Here is a 26,621-nt window from a genome sequence, read left to right as displayed (position 1 = left end):
TACATTACATGCAAATTACAACTAAATAAGAGTTAAATATATTAAACATATATTTATAACTTTAAATTATAATATACAGTATAAAAGAAAACTGGCCTATTTTCAACAGATTGTTGACTGAGCCGCATAGGCTACCTAGGTAAATATTAACCCTTTAACGCCGATTAGAGGTATTAAACGTTGATATAAATTGTCTGCTGTGCGCCAATTGGACGTATGGTACATAGATATAAAAAAAAAAAAAAAAGTTTTCTTAAAATTTGCAGAAAAAGTGTTATAGGCCTACTAGGCAAAAACTTTCGAATCACGTGCATTGGGGGATGCTGGGAGCTCACGGATCAAGGTGTTGTTTTGTTTACAATTGTTACGCAGGTGCGCAAGCGCGAATTTCTTTCTTATTGCACTAAAAAGTATCAGCGACATCTCAGAAATTATTTCGTCACTGAAATAATTTTTGCACCATTTTATATTAGCCGTTACATGGCGTATTATATATGAAAATGAAGGCAATTTCATGTAGAATACAACAAAAAAATACTCATGATTGTAGCTTTTATCAGTTTTGAAATATTTTCACATAAATAACGATAAGTGCCAAAATTTCAACCTTCAGTCAACTTTGACTCTACCGAAATGGTCGAAAAAGGCAATTGTAAGCTAAAACTTTTATATTCTAGTAATATTCAATAATTTACCTTCATTTTGCAACAAATTGGAAGTCTCTAGCACAATATTTCGATTTATGGTGACTTTATGAAAAAAACTTTCTCCTTACGTTTGTGCGGTAACTCCCGAAAAAATCATAAATTTTTTCATCAAATTTTTTTGTCCGATTGTCGTAATTTTTGCACCATTTTAAATTAGCCGTTACATAAAGTTTTATATATGAAAATGTGCGCAATGTCATGTAGAATACAACAAAAAACAACCTAAGGTTGTAACTTTTATCAGTTTTGAAATATTTTCATATAAATAACGATAAACAGAAAAAATTTGTCCTTTGGTCAAATTTAACTCTACCAAATTGGTCGAAAACTGCAATTGTAAGCTACAACCCTTACAGTCTAGTAATATTCAATCAATTACCTTCATTTTGCAACAAACAAAGTCTCTAGCACAATATTTCGATTTATGGTGAATTTTTGAAAACGGCTTTTTGTTACGTCCGCGCGTTACGAATTCATGCATAATTTTGTGATAATATTTTCTGTGTTGCCTTGTTCATTTTACAATGTGTTATATACCAAAATGATTGCAATTTAATGTACAATACAACGGAAAAAATTAACTTGTTAGCTTTAACCGTTTTGCTCACAGCGCGATTTGAATACAATTATACACTGGTGGTCCCCCCGTATTCGCGGGGGATGCGTACCAGACCCCACCGCGAATAGTTAGAATCCACGAATGTTTGGAACCCCCCTTCTAAAAATGCTCATAAACTCCTATACTAAGCATGCAAACACCAAAGTATCCCTAAAAAAACCATCCTTCACCAAATATACATAAAATATCCTATTATGGTTCATATCAATCTTTGAAATATTATTAATACATTTTATGTTTATACATAAGACATACTATGTACGTACTGATTGACTTAGTTACGTATGTGAAAATAATTCAGTCCACCCATAAGTATTCAGTCATGCACGTTTTCTTTCATACTGTTACTATTTGACACATCCATTTTCTTTTTACAAGGGAAGTGAAATCACAAATAACAAATGTCTACTTAAAGTATTATCCTACATCAAATATACCATTGAATTGGTATTATTATTATCATTTTAAAGTAATCTTAAACATTTTACCATTAGAAATATAAAAACAGCCAATAGCAGAGAGAAAGAGAGAGATTACATAAAACCATTAAATTCGTTGACCATTGTATGGCATTGTTACTATCTCAGCTCTGAGCATCACTGGAGTTGAGGTAGGGAAATTGATACAGAAAAAGACGAAGGGAAGAATTTTAATTTGAAATTAGTATCTATTCTATTACTACTTCTATTATATTATTATTTATTATTTATTATTATTATTGAAAATATAATAACACGTGCATCTAAAAAATGACAATTTGTCCAAAATTGCATTTTTCCTAACTATACAAACCTGAGGTCCTTTTACAATAGGAAGGTACTAGCGGCAGATGGATAGGTCGTAAGCTTTCGAACAAGGGGTTCGGTAGTTAACTGCTTGTCCGACAGGCACGCGCGCACGACTGGGAGGTAAACAAATCACTTTTGCTTTTGGCCCAAGCAAAAACTGCGAGCAGTGAGGGGTTGGCATCATGAGGTGGGACTATGTGTAAAAAGGACCTCAGGTTTGTATATAGTTAGGAAAAATGCAATTTTGGGATTGCATGTCATTTGTTCCGACACGGCATACAAAACCTTCGGTCCTTTTACAATAGGAAGACCTCACTTCTTGGTGGGGGAGGAATCTGAGTCTTTTGGTGAACAGACTGGTGTGTCGCCCAACCTTGGAATGCCTCCCTGGTCGTAAGAGCGAGGGAGGGATCCAAGCCTCTGTCCGACTTGTCGGGTGTGCACCGCAGGATCAATGGTCAGACCTCGTGGACCAAGTACTAAGAGAGAGGCAGCGTATCTCTTCGTACCAGCAAACAAGAACAAGTTCCTATTTGCAAGAGGCAACATAAAGTTATGGTTTGTCTCTTGTGGCATCCACTTCCCCCCCCTTGTAGGAGGAAGTGGTGGATATTCGCTCCCATCCCTAGTGAAAGGGATAGGATGGGGCTCTGTCGAGTAGCTCACCGGCATCTCGTCCTTATCCAGCAAGGTGATGACCGTATCCCTCTACCCACAGGTAGAGGGGGAGAAAAAGATAGGAAGAGAAGAGCCAGTCACTCTCTCATTCACTTATCTATTCTTACAGTCCCACCAGGACCTCGATGCTGTTCAGCCTGCTAGGGGTGCTGGGTTAGCTACACAACGTGTTGAGCAGCCACCACGGGTCCCAAGGAAGGAAAACGATCCAAGGACCTGTGGGCAATATCCAAAAGGTAGAAGGAGGTGCCAGTGGTCTGGTTGTACCAGACCCCTGCCTTCAGTACCTGCGCCACGGAGAAGTTCTTGTGTAACTCGAGGGAGTGTAATTCTAGGTCATCTTGGTGCTGACGAAGAGTCTTCAACACTCAGCCTGGGATGTCGAGTTTCTTCAGAAAGCGCGGTCGCGCTTTCACAGGACAAAGCAGCATCTCCTTTGCATCGAAAGGCGGTGAAGTCCATTAGGGAGGGGATTGTGAAGGACTCTAACCGATCGTCAGGAACCGAAGGGTTCTGAGTCTTCGCTACGAAGTCGGTACGAAATCGAGCGTCACGAATCCCCATCCCCTGGATGCTTGACTCCGCAGGAAAAGTCATGCAATTACCTCAGAGGAAAAGAAGGGAATGGTCGTATGACCTATCCCTCTTCTCGACTTCGGTGATGTCCTGTACCCATTGTCCTGTACCCATACTGGTCTATCCGTCTGCAGCGAAGTGTCTCACATTCTCCTACCCCCATGCAGTGAAGTTCTTCTCGGTAGTGGATAGGACACAGACACTCAATGGTGGGTGTCGATGGTATGGGTACTGTGACAAGCCGTTAGGACGAAGAAAAGACTGTTATGGAACAAACCGAACTAAGGTCCACAGCGAAGTTCGTAACTGACTTGGGCGCTCTGACAGCTGCCGACTGACTGCGTTCGGTAGGAGGCAAGTTGTCCAAGCGCCCGAAGCAAGTCACGTGACTTCGCCTTAAAAGGGTTATGCCAAGAGACTAAACAAATAATTTGTTCGTCACCGATGCCCAACAGGCGAAAGTCAATTGCCTTCTAGAGACCGAGGTCCCTGATGGCAAGATCTCTCATAGTATAGTTGATTCTCAGCTAAGGAGAAACAACACTATGTGTCGTTGAAGACGAAGGTGTACAGAAAAAGCAACCTACGTCTTCACAGCTGAACCGAGAGAAGGATTCTCAAGATTCTGAACCTGTGCTACAAAGACTGAGAACGCTAACCGCTATTCATTGCTGTCCGGTGAGGATCGTTAGTTGCAATAAAAGCGGAGCGCTTTTCAGTAATGAAGAGACAGGGAAACTACTGCCTGAAGAACGGCTTCTCAGGGTGGGCTGAACATTTGGAAGTAGAGCTGTCAGGTCGGAGAGTAGGCGATGTCTTCTGACACATCTGTTAATTCGGGGCGAGCAATGAATAATTGCACACCTACGAATACGAGATATTTTGAAGACAAACTCAGATGTCTGCAAAAATCATTCGCATTATCGCGGTGCGATGCAGCGGGAGACTAGTACAGACTTCTGTTACCGTGCGGTAAACAGAAAGATGAAAGAGTCCAAGAGATATCTCTGTTGAAAATTCTCGCAATGTCGAAGGCGATGAAATAGAGCGTCACAGCAGTAGATGGTCCTTCATTATTGCGAGAATCCCCATTAATCAGAGACCTAAGTCCATGATTATTGGGCAGAGTACGGTTCGGTAGTCAATCAAACCAGGGGGGAGAGAGACGTAACCGACCGTGCATCTCCGAGACCTAGCTGATACTGAGCTGCTATCAGGTAGTTCAATACGCAGTAGCTCTCGGTGACTCGTCATCCTGAGTTGCCAGGTAATCCATTATTCCACGAAGGAATGCGTTCGGCTAGAACCATCGAGCATAAAGAATACGCTTGAGCAATTATATTTAAACGAAACGGATTTCGGTAAATACAAAAGCTGATTTGGTGTTGTCATGTCAATACCAAATATCTAAAATCGAAACTGATAACTGCTGGGAGGTTGCAGGCAACCCCGAGTTGCAGTTCAATTAAGATACAAATTCGTCTCGGTCACAAACCGTAGAGTTAACTACGGTATGCGCCTACCCCCCGGAACAATTCAACTGTTAAAAGAATCATGTCGCGAGGGTAATATACATAGTATATTTGTAGGTTCTGTACCACGACCTCCATCCTAAATTCTTTTCCTCTCGAGGAATGAGATAAAGGATTGGAGATCGACCGCCTTCGTTCTCTAGTCAAGAGAGTGAAGGGGAAGTCTTTCCCAAAGGAAAGCTTCAATGGTGAACAGAATACCGAAGACGATAGTTCAAGCCAAACTGGAAGTTCCCGTCCGTTCTTTCTCTATTACCAGGTTCAATCGCCTACTGTGAGATACTCTTCTCTTCAGCAGCAGTCTTCTTCCAAATGCTAGAAATTACAGGAATTCGAGCAGATAAGCGAGGTTCCCGATTATCGTGTAACAATTATCGGGGATTCTCGCTCACTTTGGACCGTGGTCTCGCCTAAGTGTTTGGAGATCGTTAAAAAAAAAACTCGAACACTTTTGAGTGCGCTAGAAATTCCGTAGAATTCTAAGCACTCTGCGAAACCCCCCCACCGAATTCGTCAAACGATATCGGCTGGTGGTCCTCTTGATTCCCGTAGAAATCGAGAAAGGGGAAAAAAAAAAAAAAAAAAAAAAAAAAGGGGCAGGATACCTCCTCAACGACCGGGGCTTACGTCAGGTAGGACCCGAAGGTCCCCAGGTTTAGCGCAGCCCCTAACGTGGGGGGGGGGATCTTACAGAGAAATCTCTGTAGGATCCCTCCCCTTTCCCACGTAGCCGTAAGGAGAGAGGGAATGGGGGAGGAATTGGATACTGGCTCGCCTTCCCAGCGGAACTAGCAGTTGGAGAAGAAAAGGAGCAGCCGCCTCTCAGAGTCTGGGAAAACGTATCGTCAGGAGAAAATGTTTTCCCTGAGGGAGGGTTACGAACTCATACTGTAGGTAAGGGTCTGCCGCCACTGTGAACGTCGTCTGGGTGGGGCTGATCGACACCTGACAGGAGAGAGCCGATACCGTCCTCCGACTCATTCTAGTCCTTGTCGAGGACGAAACCTCTCAGGAGGACCGAAGGGGTATTCAAATACGGTGTCCGAAGACACGTAGAAACGCTCTGTCGCAGTAGAGGAGGGGTGAAGTAGCTGTTCGACCGGCCAGAACTGAGAGAGCCTTCTTGTCCGGAGACGAAGGAGACTACCTGGTTCAACACAGTCGGCAAGCTCCGATCGCGGCAGACCCACCGTCGATTGGGTTCCCTCTCGGGCCCCAAAAACGACTCGAGCAGAGACGTGGCTCTGCTGGTGGGAGCGGCGATCCTTCCACGAGGTCGTTGTGCTGACGAATCAGAGCCATAACCCCCTCAGGCAAAGTTCCTCTGGATCTCGGAAGTCACAGCATCTTGCAAGTAGTAGGACCGTTAAGCCCTTCGAACAAGAGCATATTTCCATTTCGAGAACCTTCCTCCTAAGAAGGGGAACAGCGACAGCCCTCTCGGTCTTCTCCATCCACTTGCGCATACGTCCTGGTCCGGTCCAAGAATCCGTGCCTGGCACGTAGGGCGTCGTGGTGGGATCATGAGGGGCGCACCCCTCACGATCCACTCCTCAATACCTCGCTCCTCCCGGTGTAAACCCGAGGAGGTTGAAGGTACGGGGAGAGGCAGACCTGACGCTCCCTCCTCGCTCGCTGGCAGAACCAGCAGGCTGGAGGGCTGCAGGCGATCGTCAACCCACGGTGGCGATCGAGCTGCAGGCCTGGTCGAAACCGTCTCGCTGTGGAGGAACGGCTGGACTGAGCACAGCGGCCCCGATCTCGAGTGTCAGAAAGAGCTGGTGCTGGTTGCCGTACCCGATCGCTCTCTCTGAGAGCGGACGGTCAGGCTACCTGCAGGCTCCACTGTCACAGTAGAGACCGGTGCTTGTTGCCTCACGGCACGTCACGTCGCTGGTTCCAGCCGTGGCTGGCACCGGCGAACGGGGAAGGGGGGACCTCGTTACCCAGGACCATCAGCCCGTGGGCCGGTCGTGGACCGTCACGTCCCCGGGTAGGCCAGCTGGTCGCCGCGAGAGCGAGAGCTGGTCTGGTGAGTCGCGCGTGAGCGGTTTCACCAGTCTTCCGCCCCGTGCCGATGAACCTGACCCTTGAGCGGGGTCAGAAGGTTTCTGGTTCCTGGCTGCACGGTCGCTTGGTAGGCGACCGTACACTCGGTAACCTCCCGCGAACGAGAGGCCGAGGACGGGACCCGATGCAAGTGGCAGAACCACTGACACCAGGCGAGAAGATTTGGTGGTTAGCCGGTAACCCCTCTGGTTCCCGTAGTCTTCTTCCTTGCGGAAAGAAGGAGCGGGGCCCCGCTCCCGAGGAGGCAGAGGACCAGCGGAAGGAACCCTCCCGTCCCAACGAGGTGAGACGGTCCCAAGAAGCTCCCGAGGGAGATTCTTTAGGAGGAGGAGGCAACCTTCTTCTTCCTCGGCTGTGAAGCCTTAGAAGTCGAAGGGGAAGAGGCGGCAGCCGACGACGATGAAGAAGATGAAGACGACGACACCTTCCTCCTCTTCTTCGTCAGCTTCCTCAGGACAGACGTAAGATCTGCTATCCAGGGCGGAGCCGGGGCTGCTGTAGCCGAAGCCACAGGGCCCGGACCGCCAGCCTGTAACAGGGACAGGGGGTGGAACCCAATTAAAAGCCATTCATTTGGCTTTAGGTGGTTGTCTGAAACTGTGTAATGGGCGAAAATTTGTTTGAAACGCTAGTTAAATGAGCAGTGGGTATATCCTTGGCTATGCATTCCATATATAAAGTATCAGTATATAAAGTATCAGTAAAGGATCAATATCTATATAAGTTATCATAGCTAAAGTATCAGTAAATAACAGTATCACAATCATTATATATCTAAGCATGCTTAGATATATAATCAATATATATCTGTGCATGTATGCACTAGGAATCTATTTAGTGCACCTAGATTAACCACTTAGATTAGTCATTTATGTTAATTTGTATTAAGTGCACATATATGATATAATTATATAATCAATATATATATGTATAAGTAAATCAGGTAGCCTATAATCAATCTGTTACCTTGTATCTTACCAATAACTGCAGTTAGTATATCAGTTAATATATCAGTTAATATATGATTTATATCAGTTACAATATGATTTTTATCATGTAAATCTTTATGTTATGCAATTATCAGGAGTACGTTAGTAAGTTCTGTTGCATATATATCTTAAGGAGTTGAAGTGTGATCATTATTATTTACGAATATTATCATATGCATATGTCTTATATCTTATTACATGAATCTGTATTTGTGTACACCATGAATTTTTACTTATAAGTATTTCCTATATATCTATATATTCAACAGTGTCTGTATCACACTCCTATAAGTCAAATGCAAGTCAAGCTTGAGTAATGTTCAGTGTTTGGTTTTGTAGCCGACCGAGCATTTATGCAAGTGTTACATAATATAAAAATATAGAATGTTATTCCATATATAAAAACTAAAACTATGATTAATTAAAACCAGTGACCCAAGAGGTCAACCAGTTTGCTTGCAGGAATGTGATCAGACCAGATATGATAAAGTAGGCTAAGAGGACGTGTTTTATCAGTCAAGTGTCTAGTTTGCCGTCATCTGTGGTCATCAAACCTATTGTTTTGTAAACGGTTGTCAAAGCTTCCTGCTTGAGACAACCACAGTGACCTATAACCCAAAAGGCCTACATGGCTTGTAATCTATGTCATCTGTGTGTTTGTTCGTATGTTCGAGCTACTGTCTGCTTACTTTATGATTTGTAAACCAGATTGTAGTCAGGCTTGAATTAGCCATCATCATTGGCAGACCTGTCCAATTTTATCTGATCTTCATCATGTAGACTTTGAAAATACAGATATTTTTGTACTGACTTAGAAATTATCATCAAAATCCAAGACTCCAATGAGGAAGGAGTGTCATAACAAACAGACCTTAGCGTAAACTATCGCAGGTCTAAATAACCTCACAGGGCGCCTTATTATACAAAGGCATCAGCCCTACAAAAGGAGATGAAAATTAACATCATTAAGCATTCTTACCTGCAAGTTCATCGAATCTGGCATAAAATTTTTAAAACTACAGTGCAGATCAGAGTCAAGCATTAGGCAAATGAAATTCCTCATTATTATTAGGGTTAATACATATTAGAGGAAAATATCTGGCCAAGACTCTAAAGTGTCCTTAGCCAATCTAGGGTACCATAAGGTGAAATGCAGTGCCCGCAGCCTTTTGAATTATGGCTATCAGCAATTTCCAGTTACCGTCAAGCACCCAGGAATGGAACCCCAGCCAATAACTGTGGCCTGCCTGTAATGTGTCTTAATTTGGAGTCATCTTTTCTCACAAAATGAACTTTCAGCCAATTCAGATAAAGACACAGATGCAGCAGTTCTTTTGTGAATAAAACTCTGGTTGAATTTTGCTGCCCACCTTCATTCAATGTTACTCATTACTAAGAGAATATGTTTAAGAATAAAATCAAGTGCAGTGCTGCTTCAGGTAAGAAGAGCCTCTTCAAGTTGAAAAAAAAAATAATTACACCTTACCTAACACATCTCAGTGTCTTATAAATGGCAATTATCTAAAATCTTTGAAGCAAATAATAAAAGTAAATCACGATAGAATATACAAAACGTTCAAAACACCAAAATGCTACAAAATTTCATCCTCACTACTCAAAAAGCAAGCCTTGACCCTGAGGAAATTTCTCAGAGGTTTGTTCATATAGGATCAAAGATATTTCTAAATACTATTACACCTGATTAAGTGTTATTTAAAATTCTGTAGATTGAGAAAAACTTCGCTCAAAACCAAAATTAAAATTATGGTTGACTGAAACTATTAATATCCACATTCTCTCTATGTGAGCATCAACATTTACATTACATCACAGCACAATACACTTACCTTTTCATAATATTCCATATAAGATATTTCACCACCTTTATACTGAAATTTTGATCTAGGAGTTGTATCCCACGAAATGTCATCAATCCTGTATGTTCTTTCATTGTATTTTGTCATAACAACATTGCCCAGAAGATACTTGCCAGCAACCTCTTTCTGTGGATATGTAGCAGTGATGAACATATGCTTATGCTATTATCCTTACATGACTGATGAATGAATAATAAATAGTTCATTCAATAGACAAATAATTCAACTTTAAAATGCCACAGACATAAGGAACTGGCTGTAAACCATTAGTAAAGAGAGCCATTCAAAATCATAACATCAGTAATAATGAAAATCATAACATCAGTAATAATGAAAATCATAACATCAGTAATAATGGAAAATTATACCACCCATAACAAAGGAAACTTATCCAAAGAAACAACAAAAAATGACAATTCTGTAAATGTAAACTCTGCTCTGAGCAACTATTAAATTTGTCAACACAGGTTTATTGCCTAGTGTCTCATCAGCTCTATTCATTAACAGTAGAATTGCACCAATGGGCTATTGATAATTCAGTATAGCTCTGTAAGGTACATTCCAGGCAGGAGGAAAATGATAGCCGACAAGCAGATTCGTCAGAACCAAATCCTGGGCATGGAGTGGTCTCTGCATCAGGACATGGAGGGCAGGCCTTTTCACGTTTAGGGAAGGCCTATGATAAGACCTCTTCACCACCTTGGTGGCTGCTCTGTAACCTCAAGCAGAGTGGTTCCCCGATCTTCTGTCAAGAGGTTCCGGGAGAGATTACCCCATGGCAGCAACTTCTATGTCAGACTAACGTCATATTTCACCCGTCGGTAGAAGCCATCTCTTCATGGCTGGCGACTATCAAGTACCTTCTTCAAGCTAGATGTTTTTCTCAAAAGGGTGCAGGCCGACTGTCCAGTTATCTCAGCAGATCCTCGTCAGCAGTTTACCAAGGGAAATGGGCAGTCGACAGAATTTGGTGTTGTCAACAGTGTTTCTCTCCACCCTAAGCTTCTGTTCTGTGGACAGCAGATTTTTTTTTTTTTTAATCTTAAGAGATAGGATGGTCTTTCTATTTTGGCTATCAGAGGCTACAGAGCAGCCTTGGGTTTGGTGTTGCATCTGACAGGCGTGGACATCTCTTCATCTTGGGAATTCTTGTTAGGAAATCTTGTTGTTCAGGATTTTTGAAAAATCCTGTTCTGTTGCAAGGGAACTCGAGCTGCCCACGTGGGATCTTTCTCATCCTGAGAAGTCTCGCTTGAGCTCCTTTTGAGCCCCTGCACTGGTCATCACACACAGATCTGACTCTGAAGAGTTTTCCCATTGGACCTGGCTTCTTCGAAAAGAGTTTGGGAGCTTCATGGCCTGTTATGTTGAACACACCAGGGGGTGGCCTAGACCTAGAATCCTTCGGTGCATGATGACAGATTTGCATTATTTTCCATTCCCTCACTGAATGCCATTGTGGACAACAATCTGCAAGAGCTCTTTCTTTGTCTCATCAGACCTCTACAATGCTATCTTCAAAAATCGTCTCCTAAGACATAGATGCCGTAGACTTCTTGTTGTCAAATGGTGGGCAGTCCAGAAGGAGGTGTCCCAAGAATACAAATTTTAATCTGGTTGCGTGAGGCATTACATAAGCTTACTCCTCTCTTGGTAGTTCTGTCACTGAGTTTATTGTGCATGCCAGAGCACATGATGTCAGGGTACAAGTTCCCTCTGCATTAAAAGAAAAATTTGTCTGTTCATAGGATTTTGAATGCTGGTTCTTGTTGCATCAGTCCACATTCACTTAAGGTAGCAATCACTGCACCATTCCCTTTCAGTATCCTTTCGAAATTGTGATGGTAAGTGTAATTAAGGTAGTAATAACATTTGGGATAGCATAATATTAATTTTTCAATAACAATTCATTATCATTTTGGTAATTAATAATATTTAAAATTATTGTACCTCACCATATTTCAGGGGTTTGTGGAGGCAATGAAACAAACAACACAATGTTTTCCTTTTAGGCAATGTGTTTAGGAAAAACCTTATGATAGAATTGGTGTTGCTATTTCGTTTGAATTTTTAAGAAAAAGCAAAACAGCATTTGTAATATCATCATCTATACATAACCAATTTTTCCTAAGATACCTGTTTTTTCAAACACTCTATACACAGATGGTTTTGTAACTAAACAGTCATCTTTGGCTATACTACCCTTGGCCGGATTTTGCCAGTTAAATCTGATGACCATTGGTTACTGGTCCTTTAAAAAGGTGTTTTAATGTACTGGGAAGTAGCAAAAGTGATAAAATAGTTTTGACTCTCCTTATAAAACGTAACCGTACCTTTCCATTTCCCTCCCCTCCTCCGCACTTCCAATATGCCATCAGCGTTGCACCATCACAAGTTTAGTAAAATTAAACTGTAATTGTTTGTTTGGTGTTAATTTCATATATTTATGTAAATGTAAGCTATTGCTTGGGAGCCATCAGTTTTCCTCAAATAGAGGACTAAATAAGCAATATTTGAGGAACTGGAGCACATCAACCATTCTACATTAACTATTTTACAGAAATTAAATTCAAAACTTGACTAACTTGAAACCTGAACAGTACCTCTGGAACAGATCAGGTTTCAAGTTCTGAGGTTCCACTGAATAGATTTTAAAGTATCATTTTGTAGCATGAGTGGCTAACAAAGTTTACTGGTACTCACATGCCTAATGAATGACCAATGGAAGTAGGGTTAGAAAACCACCAATAACAGATATTTTCAAGATTGAGAAAATTACAAAATTTATGCAAATTTGCTCTATCCAAGCACCAGTCAAGTATTTGGATGGACTACTATTACTTTTGACACACAATAACTTAGATGTATCATCACTTATTATTTTCTAATAAAAAGATAACTCAATATGCCAAGGTATCTGTCAGGGTATGAGGAGGCGACTCATTTGTATTAATGACAAACATCTTCACTTTCTATTGATGATGTTAGATAGGACTTTACATCTGCCAAACCATTATCCTCTAAGAATGTTCCTCCATTGAGAAATTGACAAGGGAAATGGTCAATTAACTCTACCACACCATCATGGGGAGATTATTAAAATGGCAAATAGGAGAAGAAACTACCTATCTCTTAACATGAATTTACTGCTTTTCCTTCAGCAGTAATAAAAATTATGTGACTGCTGAGAGCAGAAACAATGTTTTTTGAGTGTCCAATATCTTTCTCAAAAAGGAAGTAATTATTTCATGTCATCTGTAAACTTTTGAAAATTTAATAGAAGATATTTAACATCATAGGGGGCGTCAACGGCTAGCATTCAAGAAAATCCCACCAAGTTATCTCCAGAAGGATGATATTTCAAAACATTTTTGTGCTAAGAGTATGAAATCCCACTTCCATACAACAAAAAATTGGGATAACATGCAATTACTGTCCAAGATAAAAATACTAAATTCTTGCTCCCTATAACTAATTAAAGGCCATATTAATTCATGGTTTTAACTCATGGTAAACATTCAAATTTCCATTAACCCTTAAACGCCGACTGGACGTATTTTACTCGCGCCGCTGGACGTATTTTTACGTCGAGATAAATTGTCTGTCTTGGGGTGCCGACTGGACGTATTTTACGTGCGACATACGATTAGTTTTTTTAAATTCGCGGAAAAATACTTATAGGTCCTAGCCATTACCTAAAACTTTTGATCACGCGCCTTGGGGGATGCTGAGGAGTTCAGGATCAAGGCCTTGTTTTGTTTGAAGCGTGACCCAGGTGCGCATGCTCGATATCCCTTCTCGCTCCAGCCAGCATCAGTAGCGCACCATCCAAGAGCGATCTTTTCGTGAAAAGCGTGTTTTTCTGGACTTGTGCGAGACTTTGAGCATTTGTATTGCTACAGGACATTCATAAAGATATGTTCTCAACGAACGTGTGAAACCGTGAAAGGCGCGTTTTACCCACCCGTCGGAAGGGATCGGTGTAAGGCGAGTTTTGGACCTGGATGCTGGCGACGGGGCCAAAGCACCCAGCATGACCCCCACGCCTCAAGGCCCGTTCTGTGCGGCCACGTGTGGCTGAAAGTGTTTCAGGAACACATTGTATGCCTTTGGTTACCCCTAGGAAGCATGTGGGCGTCCTTAGGGGCATTCGTAGGCATTTGGGAGGCCTCCAACCAAGGGACATAGACGAGTATCTTTCGGAGCTTGATCGGGAACATGTCGCAAGTCCTCATTTGATGGCGGATGTCATCGAGTGATGAGGACATCAGTCCCGATGAAATGAGGATGAATATATGCCCCCAATGTCCGTTCGAGGCTCACATCCCGAAAGTGAGCTCGAATTCAGTGGGTTCAGTGCATCGAGGGGGAATCTGAGGAGGAGGGGGAGGGTGGGGATACGGGCTCAAGTTTATCGCAGAGGACGATACATAAAGTGAGGGCCTAAGTGAGGGTGATGGGACAACGGGGGTGGGTATGTGTGCATCGTGCCCGCACCCTGTGCGCGGCACGTAGAAGGTCGGCTCGTTGCGCCAGCCAAGGTGAAGGTCAGTCCCGTCGGAGAGTGACGAGGGGTGGACGGAGGTACCCCATCCCCTCCTAACATGCACCCCTTCACGGCAACCCCTGGGATCACCGTACCCAGTACCCCTGACTGTTTTGGGGTTCATCCAGCTTTTTCCTGACGCGGGAATTGCTGGAATACCTGGTACACGAGACGGTGGACTACGCTCGGTACTGCCGGTATGAGCTGAGGACGACCTTGTCGTATTACTGGCGGGGTTGCAACCTCATTGACATGGCGCATTTTTTGGGCTCCACATTTATTTTTGGTATGACACCTGCGGGGGGTGTAGACGTCAGGCAATATTGGAGGGAAATTCATTTATTTTGGTATGACACCTTGCTGTAGACTAGGCAATATTGAGGAGAAATTATTTTTTTTGTAATGCCCCCGAATGTTGGCCTGGGCTTTATGGCCCTCCCCGATAATTTCCTGGCGTTGGACAGGTCTTCAAACGCCTTCAACCGAAGGGGCCATACCCCGGAATAACAGTGATCGCCTCATTTTCTAGTGCGTACAGTGTTGGATTATTATCCAGTGAGAGGTGTAGTTCAATCTCGTGATTCCTGGAAAGAACCTGTCTTTGGATGAGGGGATGATGCCTTACAAAGGACGTCTTAGTATAAAAAGTGTATAACAAGAAGAAGCAAAGAAATATGGTGTGAAATTCTTTCTCATTACCGAGGCCAACACTGGATACGTTGTGGACTTTTCAGTGTATACCGGGGTCTTCTCCACGCTGCGTGACACTGTATTCAACCTTGTGGGACGTTTCCGTAACCAGGGATATCACCTGTTTATGGATAATTATTATAACTCGGTATCCCTGGCCCAGGAACTGTATGAAGCAGGTGTTCACGTCAGTGGTACCCTTCGGTTGGTGCGTAGGGCCCCGAATGTCCTCAAGAGGTTCGCTAGTCATCCGCAACACCTGGCAAGAGGAGAGACAGAGTGGCGGCGGAAGGGCGCTGTCTTCGTCATTGTTGGAGGGTGGTCCGACTCGTCCCCATGATTACGACGCTGGCATTGAACCCCATCCAAGAAAGAGATCGTTACAGCGGAAGAAGACACGGTCGACCAGGGCCGAGTTGTGTTTGAGGGGGGAGTTTCGTACGAGCGGCCCCTACCGTCTTTGGACACTACAGGCAAATGTGAGAGTTGATCTCTTTGATCAGCTATCCAGTACTATCCCTTTGCCAGGAGAACCAGAAGGTGGACACAGAAGCTCCTCAAATACATCCTTCAGTTGGCCCTCCAAAATACCTACATACTGTACTGTGGGTACGCGGTGACAATCTTCCGAGGTTGACCCACATACAGTTCCTAGAGGTAGCCAGGAATGCCCTCATCAACTTCGATCCCGATGAGTGGCCTTCCATAACTGACCCCTGCCCCGAGCTGCAGATCTGCCCCTAGAGGAAAGGGCAGATAGGAGGGCCAACTTCGCTTGACCTGCCGCCGCCCCTGCTGACGACGAACCTGCTGCCGCCGCCCCTGCTGACGACGCCCCCGCTGATGACGCCCCTCTTGCTGCCGGCCCCGCCATCACCGCTTCTCGTCGGGTAGTGGACCCTGCGTGTCGGCTGCAGCCAGGGGAACACATACTGGAGGCCTTAGAAGGGCGAAGGCAGAAAACGTGAACGTGCCGGGTGTGCCATATGAATGGCAGAAGAGAGAGACACCCGGTTCTTCTGTCGTCTCTGCAAAGTTGCTCTTTGCAGGATAGGGGTGAGTCGTGACCGAAAGTACCACACTAAGGTCATGTATTGGAGCGCGCCCCCTAAAAAAACCGACAGCGGAGGGCGCACGGGGTGCCGCCGGGTCCATCAGCAGTAAGGGCGCGCGTCTCCCTCCTCCACCTGTACCTCGTCATGTCGAGTGGAAAAAAATGCAAGACTCTTCAATGGAGGAGGGAGAAAACAAGAATAGAACGAAGAGTCAGGATTACGAGTGAGTATTCTGCATTTATTTTATATTTGTTTTATATTTATTACATTTTTTATATATATCTGAATGTGTGCATGATAAATAATAATAAGACATTTCATTGTATGCGAAAAGAGAAGTGTCACCTGCCATTTGTTTCCTTTTATTTATGTATGGTACCAGAATCGAAGAATGTAATATATATACCGTTTTATAAAAAAAAATTAAATTATATACTATATATATATAATTATATATATATATATATATATATATATATAATGGGGGGGGGGTATATATATATTAATATATATATTATATATATATTAATATAATAATATATATATATTAAATATTTTTTTTGGGGTAAGCAAATTACTTACAGTCTAGTAATATTCAATCATTTACCTTCACTTTAAAACAAATTGCAAGTCTCTAGAACAATATCTCGATTTATGGTGAATATTTGAAAAAAAATATTTTTATTCCCTCCCGCGCAGCCGATTCTCGGCCGAAAATCTCCAAAACGCGTAGGTCACATTCTCCTAATATTTGTGCCTTTTCATATTATGCTTATTTTATAGTTTTATATATGGAAATGTGCGCAAAAACATGCACAATATAACAAAAAATATTGGAAGGTTGTAGCATTTCTCATTTTTGAAATATTTGCATATAAAGTATGATAAGTACGAAAAAAACTACGATCGGTCAAATTTGACTCTACTGAAAAGGTCAAAAAACGCATTTATAACATAAAAATCTTACAGTCTAGTAATATTCAATCATTTATCTTCATTTTAAAACAAATTGCAAGTCTCTAGAACAATATCTCGATTTATGGTGAATTTTTGAAACAAATATTTTTTTCCCCTCCGCGCGACGATTCTCGGCCGAAAATCTCGGAAACGCGTAGGTCACATTCTCCTAATATTTGTGCCTTTTCATATTACGCTTTTTTTAGTTTTATAAATGAAAATGTGCGCAAAAACATGCACAATATAACAAAAATTATTGGAAGGTTGTAGCATTTCTCTTTTTTTATATTTGCATATAAAAAAAAAATTTTAAACAAAAATTCGACATTCGGTCAAATTTAACTAGTTCGAAATGGTCGAAAACTGCATTTGTAAGCTAAAACTCTTACATTATCGTAATATTCAATCATTTTCCTTCATTTTAAAACAAATTGCAAGTCTCTAACAATATTTAGATTTATGGTGAATTTTTTAAAAAATTATTTTTTTACATCAGCGCGCTACGAATTCATGCATCATTTTGTGATAATATTTTCTCTTGTGTTGCTTTTATCGTTTTACAATGTGTTATATATCAAAATTATCGCAATTTAGTTGCATTTGTACAACGAAAAAAAGTAAGCTTTGCTTACCTCTAACCGTTTGGCGCACAGCGCGATTTGAATACAAATTATATATGAAATTTCGTTTTTGCGCTATCATATATCGCATTATTATATATGATGATAATTTTTTTTCATTTCTGATGGTTGCATACTAAACTTCAAGCAATGACAAAAAAAAGGAGCCAAAATGAACTCTTAATCTTGAAAACTAAGCGCGCTGTGATTTTTAAAAAAAAAATATTTTTTCCGCTTCCGCGCTCACTCTCAAACCCCTACGGCATACGGGAGTCATTTTTTTATTTACCGCTTCGGTGTTTAAGGGTTAATTAATAGATATTTATGATAACCATACAACTTATCAACGACTGGTTTCAACTTAAAAGCTGGTCAAGATTCAGTAACTATCAGATGTTTAGAATATTTATATCTGACTAAGGGTAATCTTTACAATTCAGCTTGTGAAGACAAGGAACGATATAGGAAATAATATATTAATAAATATATATTTTTGTTTAGAATAATTAACAACTGCTTACATTAAAATAGTTGAAAACTATCAATTTTAGAAAATGCTTCTTATAAAAATATCAATATTACCAAGGTCTCCCTTTTTTATACTTACTATATTCCCTTGGGCCTTCTGAAAATACTTATATGCAGTCTCAGAACGAAGAAACTTGTGTGTCACATCAACATTAAGTAACAAGGACTGTTCATGCTGGCGAATGCTTGAGCTAAACCCTGGCCAAATCACAATCCTGTAGTAAAATGTTAACAAGTATCACTATATGAATGGAAGTATTAAAAATGGGTCAAATATTTAAGCAACTTTTTCAGTATATATTAGAAGTAAAGGTTTTCAAATGTGGTCTTCCTTCTTGGTTTTAATAGCCAAATCAAAACCAAAAAATTCTCTTGTCTTGCAAACACATCTAATAATTGCAAGTATAAAAATTGTATCAACTTTTTTGTAATGTGCATTAAAACCACAACATAATAGGCCTATTGAAAGATGATATTTTTAAATAAAATAAAATAAGGATTTGTATATAGTACTTACCCAGTACTTATATGGCTAATAGTTTTCACAAAAGGCAGCCAAATTCATATTTCGCGTGTAGCACTTTAATTGCTGTGTAGGTATACAGTGCCGTTCCCTAACAGCAATACTAGGAACAACTTAGCTAAGCACTTTATTCAGTTTTATGCATAATGTCCATTAGAGGGGGAGGTGGGTAGGCTCCAATCATATAATTACTGGGTAAGTATATACAAAACATTATTTGATTATAAAATAAATCTTTTTGTATAAGAGACTTACCCAGTAATTATATAGCTGATTCCACATTGAAAGGAGGTGGGATCATGGACATTCTACTCCAAAGCATTAGATCATGTAATGAATTTGAAATAGAAAAGTAGCTGGCACTGACGAAAACAATGCTTGACATTTCTATCAGTTAACAGAGCTATGAGGATGAATACTGCCTAAGGTTGGAGATCATCTTGACTGGTAGTGACGTGGCGGTAGAGCCAAGGATTGCCTTCGACTTCGGGGAAACCTTCCAGCAAGGGTAATACTCCTATGGTTAGCAAAGTATGATGGGTGACAGACCTTGTTCTGGGTGCAGCACCAAAATAAAACCAGAAACACCCTGACACCTACAATGAAATACAGTCAAGACCCATCCACTGAGAGGGGTGGGCGCTTATGGTACACTGTGCCCCAACTCTCCAAACTCAGCACCTTAATGAAAAGGTAAAGAAATAATAATAGAACATCCTGAGCTTCCTTCCCCGATGCCATGCCAAGTCACTAAAAATGGTCTTGAGGTACTGAAAATTTCAATACTTTCTAAGCCTATATAAAAAAAATATAATAAGCAAAGATTTCTTACCTCTCCAGTAGTTCACTAGCAGAATGGGCATAAAGAGCAAATAAAGTCAGAAAACTAAGGAAGCAGAGGCTATTCTTACATCCATATAAAAGGGAAGACAACACATTTAGACAAAAGGAAAAGACAGGTTCTGTGAGGAACTTCTCTTTACACTGGAAGCAGAGCTATCAGGGCAGGCCAAGTCTTTCAACATTCACTCCAATTCGCAGAGAACAACTAATACATGCAGTCCCCAGGTTACGACGGGGGTTCCGTTCTTGAGACGCGTCATAAGCCGAAAATCATCGTAAGCCGGAACATCATCAAAAATCCTAAGAAAACCTTACTTTTAATACTTTGGGTGCATTAAAAACTATGTAAACTGCATTCTTATGGCATTTTTCATAAAAAAAAAACTTCAAAATATTAATTATTTTGCATTTTTGGTGTCATATTTCATCTGCCAGATGAGCGTTGTAGGTGTCGTAACCCTAGAAATAATGTCTGATGAATATAATTGAAAAGCGTCGTAACCTCGTAAACTCGTAACCCAAATTAGAAAAATTATATGGCAAACAAAAATGATATTGTTATGATGCAATAAAGTTTCATACAGTAATACCTTGGGTTACGAATTTAATCCGTTCCAGAACCTGCTTCGTAACCTAAAAAATTCGTAACCCAAATGGATTTTCCCATAAGAATGTTATAAAAAGCAAATAATGCGTTCCACCCGACCATGAATAACCATTTCAATTCATATTTTTCCATTTATTTTTGTTCACTAAGGTTGAAAATTCGTGTAGGAATTACATAAAATTATAAAATTGAAGAATGAAATTAAATATAAACACTAGATTTAATATGCATGCACAGTAAAACCTGAACTTTACCTTTGGCGAGTGTGGCTGCTGGCTTGACGGAGACGGGAGGAGGGGAAGGGTGAGGAGGAGAGGGTTAGGGATTGGGGGGGAAATCTCCCTCCGTGAACACTTCTGGAAGACTTTCTGGTTCTTTCTCTAGAGAGCACCGTTCACTATGATCACTAATTTTACGCGTTACGCAACACTATGTTGTCTTTCACAATTTTGAAAAAATATTTTTCTATGAGCAAATTTTCTACATCGTCGAGAATATAAGGCCGTTGTTTCGTCAATACTGTGACACCTTTTGATGCTTTACTGGCTTTAATTTCTTCCTTTTTCTTCAAAATAGTGCAGATCGTTGATTGCGACCGCTTGAAGAATGCTGCAATGTCTTTCACGCACTCGCCTTTATCATGCATTTGGATAATTTCCTTCTTCATTTCGACTGTAATCATCTCCTTCTTTCTTATGCTTTCCTTCTTGCTGCTTGCCTTCGTCATCTTGGGAGCCATTGTCTTTAGTATTTGGGTAATAGTAATGTATAAGCACTATTACGGAAACACAACACGTGCGCAAATCACTAAGCAAATTTGAGAGCGTATCACGGACAGATGCGTTCAATCTTACCGCCAGCGAGATATTGAAAGAGTTATGGTTTAAAAGGGTCAAGGGATGCGTAGGAGGAAGTCACGTGACCTCGTTAAGTTTTTGGCCGAAAAAATCGTTCGCAAGATCCCACGCTCTCTTAAACAAAGCGGCGTTAAGTTTTGGCCGAAAAAATGCGTTCGCAGATCCCACGCTCATCCGATGTAAACAAAGCAGGCGGCCTCCCATGATGGAAATTCGCGCATTCGTATTCCAAGCGAAATTCGTATTCCAGAATGAGGTCGTCACTTCGTAAGTTAAAAAATTCGTATACTAATCGGTTCGTAACCCAAAGTATTACTGTACATACTTACCTGGCAGATATATACATAGCTAAGACTCCGTCGTCCCCGACAGAAATTCAAATTTCGCGCCACTCGCTACAGGTAGGTCAGGTGATCTACCGGCCTACCCTAGGGCGGGCAGGACTAGGAACCATCCCCTGTTTTCTATCATATTTTCTCTCAATCTTCCCCTGTCTCCTGCGGGGAGGCTGGGTGGGCCTTTAATTGTATATATCTGCCAGGTAAGTATGTATGAAAACTTTATTGTATCATAACAATATCATTTCATTCCAATCAATAACCTGTCAGATATATACATAGCTGATTGGCACCCTTCGGTGGAGGGTAAGAGACAGCTACTATATGGAATAGACAGGTAAACAACATATGTTGTAGGTATAAATAAAACCTTGGTTCCTACCTGATAGGTGGTAGACTTCGTGGGTGTTTGCCCAGTAGTCTGCATCACCTCAAGAAACTTTAGCGAGATATATGATCTATGGCCAAGAGTTCTTGTGGGTCTGCCGATGGGGTCTTATCCGCTTACTCGGCAAGAGCCTAAAAGGGACTTTGTCAATGGGTGCTGATCCACTTATATGACAATACACCTTATGAAGGAGCACACAACCAATCCCGACCACCTGATCCTAACCATATGTAGAACTAAGGATTGTCCGAGTTATCCCCGAACTCGTCACAACAAACGTAACTCAAAAACCACTACGCACACATACATAATTTCAAAAAAAAAATTATACTCATCTAATTAGATATGACAAGATTCTCTTACTGAACAACATAGACGGCCGCCCGTGCTAAACCAAGTCCTCTATTGTTCGAAGAGACTCCAGACCATATCAAAAAGAAGAAAAAGTATATACATTTAAGGATTGGTGTCGGCTCCCGTACCCAGAATCTTATCCGCCGATACGAAAGGACCTAGAGAAAAACACTTCTCATATGTCACACGAACGTCTTTCAAGTAATGAGATGCAAATACTGAGTTGCATCTCCAAAATGTCGTATCTATGATGTTTTTTAAGCGACATATTCTTATGAAACGAGAGAGAGTCGCTACAGCTCTCACTTCATGAGCTTTAACTCTTAACAGTTGTAACTGTTCGTCAGGACAGACCTTATGAGCGTCTGTAATGACGTTTCTCACAAAGAGAATGCCAGCGCATTCTTGGACATCAGTCTTGTGGGGTCTTTGACGCGCACCAAAAGACCTTGTCTAGAGCCTCCCATCTGATGTTTTCTCTGAAGGTAGAACTTCAGAGCTCTTACAGGGCATAGAGACCTCTCTGCTTCTCTGCTACGAGACTCGATATGCCTTTGACTTCGAATGACTTAGGCCAGGGATTCGTGGGATTCTCGTTTTAGCTAAAAACAGGGTCTTAAACGAGCAAATAGCTGAGTCTCCCTTGAATCCTACTTTATCCTGCAGAGCATGTAATTCACTAATTCTCTTTGACGTTAGCTAGATAATATAGGAATAGGCATTTTCTGGTGATGTCTCTAAACGATGCCAGATGAGGAGGTTCGAATCTTTCAGATGAAAGAAACTTGAGGACTACGTCTAGGTTCCAGTTCGGAGGTACCGGTTCCTTCGACTTTGAAGTCTCAAATGACCTTATGAGATCGTGGAGATCTTTATTATCTGCCAGATCTAATCCTCTATTCCTGAAGACAGCAGAGAGCATACTTCTGTATCCCTTTATTGTGGATACAGCTAGATGAGATTTTTCTCTCAGGAATAGCAGGAAATCAGCAATTTCCGCTATAGAGGTAGTGGAAGGAGGACAACTTCTTGGATCTACACCACCTTCTAAAACCTCCCACTTCGATTGGTATACTTTCGTATGTGGAGGTTCTGCGTGCTCTCGCGATCGCGCTTGCCACTTCGCGAGAAAAGCCTCTCGCTCTGACAAGTCTTTCGATAGTCGAAAGGCAGTCAGAGCGAGAGCGGGGAGGTTTTGATGGTACCTCTTGAAGTGTGGTTGTCTGAGAAGATCCGTCCTTCTTGGTAGGGATCTTGGAAAGTCTACGATCCACTCTACCACCTCCGTGAACCAATCTTGGGCCGGCCAAAAGGGGGCTATTAACGTCATCCTCGTCTCCTTTGACGCCACAAACTTTTTCATTACTAATCCCAGGATTTTGAATGGGGGAAAAGCATATACGTCTACTCGAGACCAATTTAGCAGGAAGGCGTCTACCATAAGTGCTCTTGGATCTTCCACGACCGAGCAAAAGACTGGCAGCCTTTTGGAAATGAATGTGGCGAAGAGATCCACATGAGGTGTCCCCCACAGCGACCAGAGATCTAGACACTTCCTCGTGTAGGGTCCACTCTGTATGAAGGACCTGGTTCCTCCTGCTGAGTCTGTCCGTCCTCACATTCTTTACTCCCTGTACGAACCTTGTCAGAAGGGAGATGTTCCTGTGAGACGTCCAAAGCAATAGTCTCTCGTCAGTTCGTAAAGGAACGAGGAGTGAGTCCCTCCCTGTTTCCGAATGTAGGCAAGTGCGGTGGTGTTGTCCACGTTTACTTGCACTACTTTGTTTGACACCAGAGGTTCTAGACTCTTCAAAGCCAGATGCACGGCGAAGAGCTCTTTGCAGTTTATGTGCCAAGTCCCCTGTGCTGGTTCCCAGGTGCCTGACACCTCTACTGAGCCTAATGTCGCTCCCCAACCTTTCTCCGACGCGTCGGAGTACAACACTAGGTCTGGGTTCTGTGTTTTTAGAGAGATCCCTTTGTTCTCTTCCAGAGGGGGCAACCACCATTCCAGGTGCGATATTATCTCCACTGGAATGGGAAATACGTCCCGAAAGCTGTCCGGTTTCCAGCTCCAAGACTTCTTGAGGAAGAATTGAAGCGGGACGTAAATGCAGTCTTCCTAGTGGGAAGAACTGTTCGAGCGAGGAAAGGGTCCCTAGATGGCTCAACCATTCCCTCGCCGACGTATGTTCCTTCCCTAAGAAGAGAGAGACTATCCGCAAACCTTTTGCGATTCTCTCTTGCGAAGGAAATACTCGAAAACCCCGAGAATCCATCCGAATCCCCAGATAGACTAGGTCCTGTCTGGGGTCAGCCGAGACTTCTCGAGGTTCACGAGCAATCCCAACGCTTTGATCAAATCTAGAGTTAACTTTAGGTCCTCCAAGCACTGTCTCTCTGATCTGGCCCTGATGAGCCAGTCGTCCAGATACAGAGAGATATTTACTCCTTTGAGGTGAAGAAACCTCGCCACATTCTTCATCAGGCTTGTGAAGACCTGAGGAGCTGTGGACAGGCCGAAACACAAGGCTCTGAACTGAAAGATCCTTCCCCCCGTCATGAAACGGAGGTACTTCTTCGATGAAGGGTGGATCGGGACGTGAAAGTAGGCGTCCTGGAGATCTAGAGACACCATCCAATCTCCTTGTCGTAATGACGCTAGGACTGAAGCAGAAGTCTCCATGGAGAACTTCTCCTTCTGAACAAATTTGTTCAGAGAGCTGACGTCCAGTACTGGTCTCCAGCCTCCCGAGGCTTTCGCAACCAGAAAAAGGCGATTGTAAAACCCCGGGGAGTTTTGATCCAGTACTAGTTCTATCGCTCTCTTGTCCCACATTGTTCCTCCATCGATCGAAGGAGTATCCCTCAGCACAGGATCCTTGTACTTGGCTGATAGTTCCCTTGGTATTGACGTTAGGGGAGGAGTGTTCAGGAAAGGGATACGATATCCCTTCCTTATGATAGCCAATGAAGACGCGTCTGCGTTTATCAGTGTCCAGGCCTCCACAAATCCCAGAGCCTGGCACCTACTGGTGCTTGGAGGAGAGAAGCTTCATTTTCCCTTTTTAAAGGGACGCAAAGGCAGACCTACCTCTCTTCTCCGGAGCCTTCCTTCTTGCGGGAGGTCTGGAGGTCGGACCACCTCGAAAGGGCTCAACTGATGTACTAGGTCCTTTCTTGTCAGATGCAGAAACAGGTTTCTTCTTCCTTGCTGACTGCGTCAGAAGATCCTGAGTCGCCTTCTCAGTTAAAGAATGAGCAATGTCCTTCACTAACTGAGAAGGGAACAAAAAGTCAGATAGAGGCGAATACAGAAGAGCTGCCCTCTGAGCGTGTGAGACTGCCTTGGTTAAGAAGGCCCCATATACAGTCCTCTTCTTAGAAGACCATGCTCCAAATAATGAGGAGATATCAAAAAGAGCCATCCTGTACCGCTTTTGTCTATACAGACAATATGCATAACAGGGCTTCAGGTTCGATTCCTTCCGAATCATGGGCTTTCTTGGACATCACCCCAAGGGACCAATCTAAGAAGTTGAAAACTTCCAATACATGAAAGAGTCCCTTGAGGAGATGGTCCAGTTCAGAAATTACCCACGTAATTCGTGCGAATTGAGACCTTGTCGACGTGAAGCGTCAACTAAGGGTGTCGAAAAATCTGCTTCCGACATAGAAGGGAGAGCAATACCCATATTCTCTCCCGTCTGATACCAAATGCCTCTTTTACCAGCTAATCTTGCTGGAGGCATGCAGAAGACTGTTCTCACTAAGTCTTTCTTAGACTTCATCCATGAGTCTAAGGATTGTAAGGCCCTCTTCATCGAAATGGTGGGCTTCATTTTGAGAAAAGACGAAGGCTTCTTCGTCTTAGCACTCGAAAAGAGAGAGCGCGGAGAAGGAGGAGCGGCAGGAGTCAACTCGTCTCCATACTCCTCAAGAAGCAAGGCAGTCAAAACCTTATAGTTCGACAGTCCTTCTCTTCCCTGATATTCATCATCCGAGTTTTCTTCCAACTCGGGATCTACATGAGTCTCCGCTCCCCTTTCCGTACGTTCCTCTTCTGGAGGAGACAAACTCCTAATAGGAGAGGGGCTAAGGGAATGATAATCTTTCCTCTTTCCCGCTTTAATAGCCTTGGAAGGCGCCACAAGCTCAGGCTTCTCTTGATAATTAGAAGAAACTTCCCGCTTGAATGACGCTTCCCGCTCGCCAAGCGTCCTGGCTGACGTCTCTCGCTTACTTGGCTGCTGATGTCTTGATGACGCCTCGCGCCTGGAAGACGCTCCGCTCTCAAAAGGCGTCCTGCTTGGCGTCACAATATTGGTCGGAGCGTCACGTCTATCAACAGTTTTCAATGACGCTTCATGTCTAAAAGACGTCTTACGTCTCTCTGGCGTTACGAAACTTTCGTAAGCAACCGTTCTCGCTCTCAAACCCGAAGCTTCTGTAAGATGTTTAGAAGCTTCACGTCTGCAT

General features: G+C 42.4%; 2 protein-coding genes across 2 annotated transcripts in view; one reads left to right on the top strand and one right to left on the bottom strand.

Moving 5' to 3' along the window:
* LOC135215579 (piwi-like protein Siwi) overlaps positions 1–26,621 on the top strand; it is a 327,956-nt gene that overhangs the window by 93,752 nt on the left and 207,583 nt on the right. The gene's annotated exons all lie outside the window — the stretch shown is intronic.
* Positions 6,856–26,621, bottom strand: part of LOC135215315 (piwi-like protein Siwi) — a 360,399-nt gene continuing 340,633 nt past the window's right edge. The window contains exons 7-9 of the mRNA XM_064249874.1: positions 18,312–18,447; positions 9,807–9,962; positions 6,856–7,287 (exon numbers count right to left, since the gene is read on the bottom strand). Of these exons, the coding sequence (XP_064105944.1) occupies positions 6,856–7,287; positions 9,807–9,962; positions 18,312–18,447 (724 nt within the window). The remainder of the gene's footprint in view (positions 7,288–9,806; positions 9,963–18,311; positions 18,448–26,621) is intronic.

This window comes from Macrobrachium nipponense, chromosome 5 (assembly GCF_015104395.2).
Source record: "Macrobrachium nipponense isolate FS-2020 chromosome 5, ASM1510439v2, whole genome shotgun sequence".
Taxonomy (NCBI): Eukaryota; Metazoa; Arthropoda; class Malacostraca; order Decapoda; family Palaemonidae; genus Macrobrachium; species Macrobrachium nipponense.
This window is presented reverse-complemented; position numbering and strand designations above follow the sequence as displayed.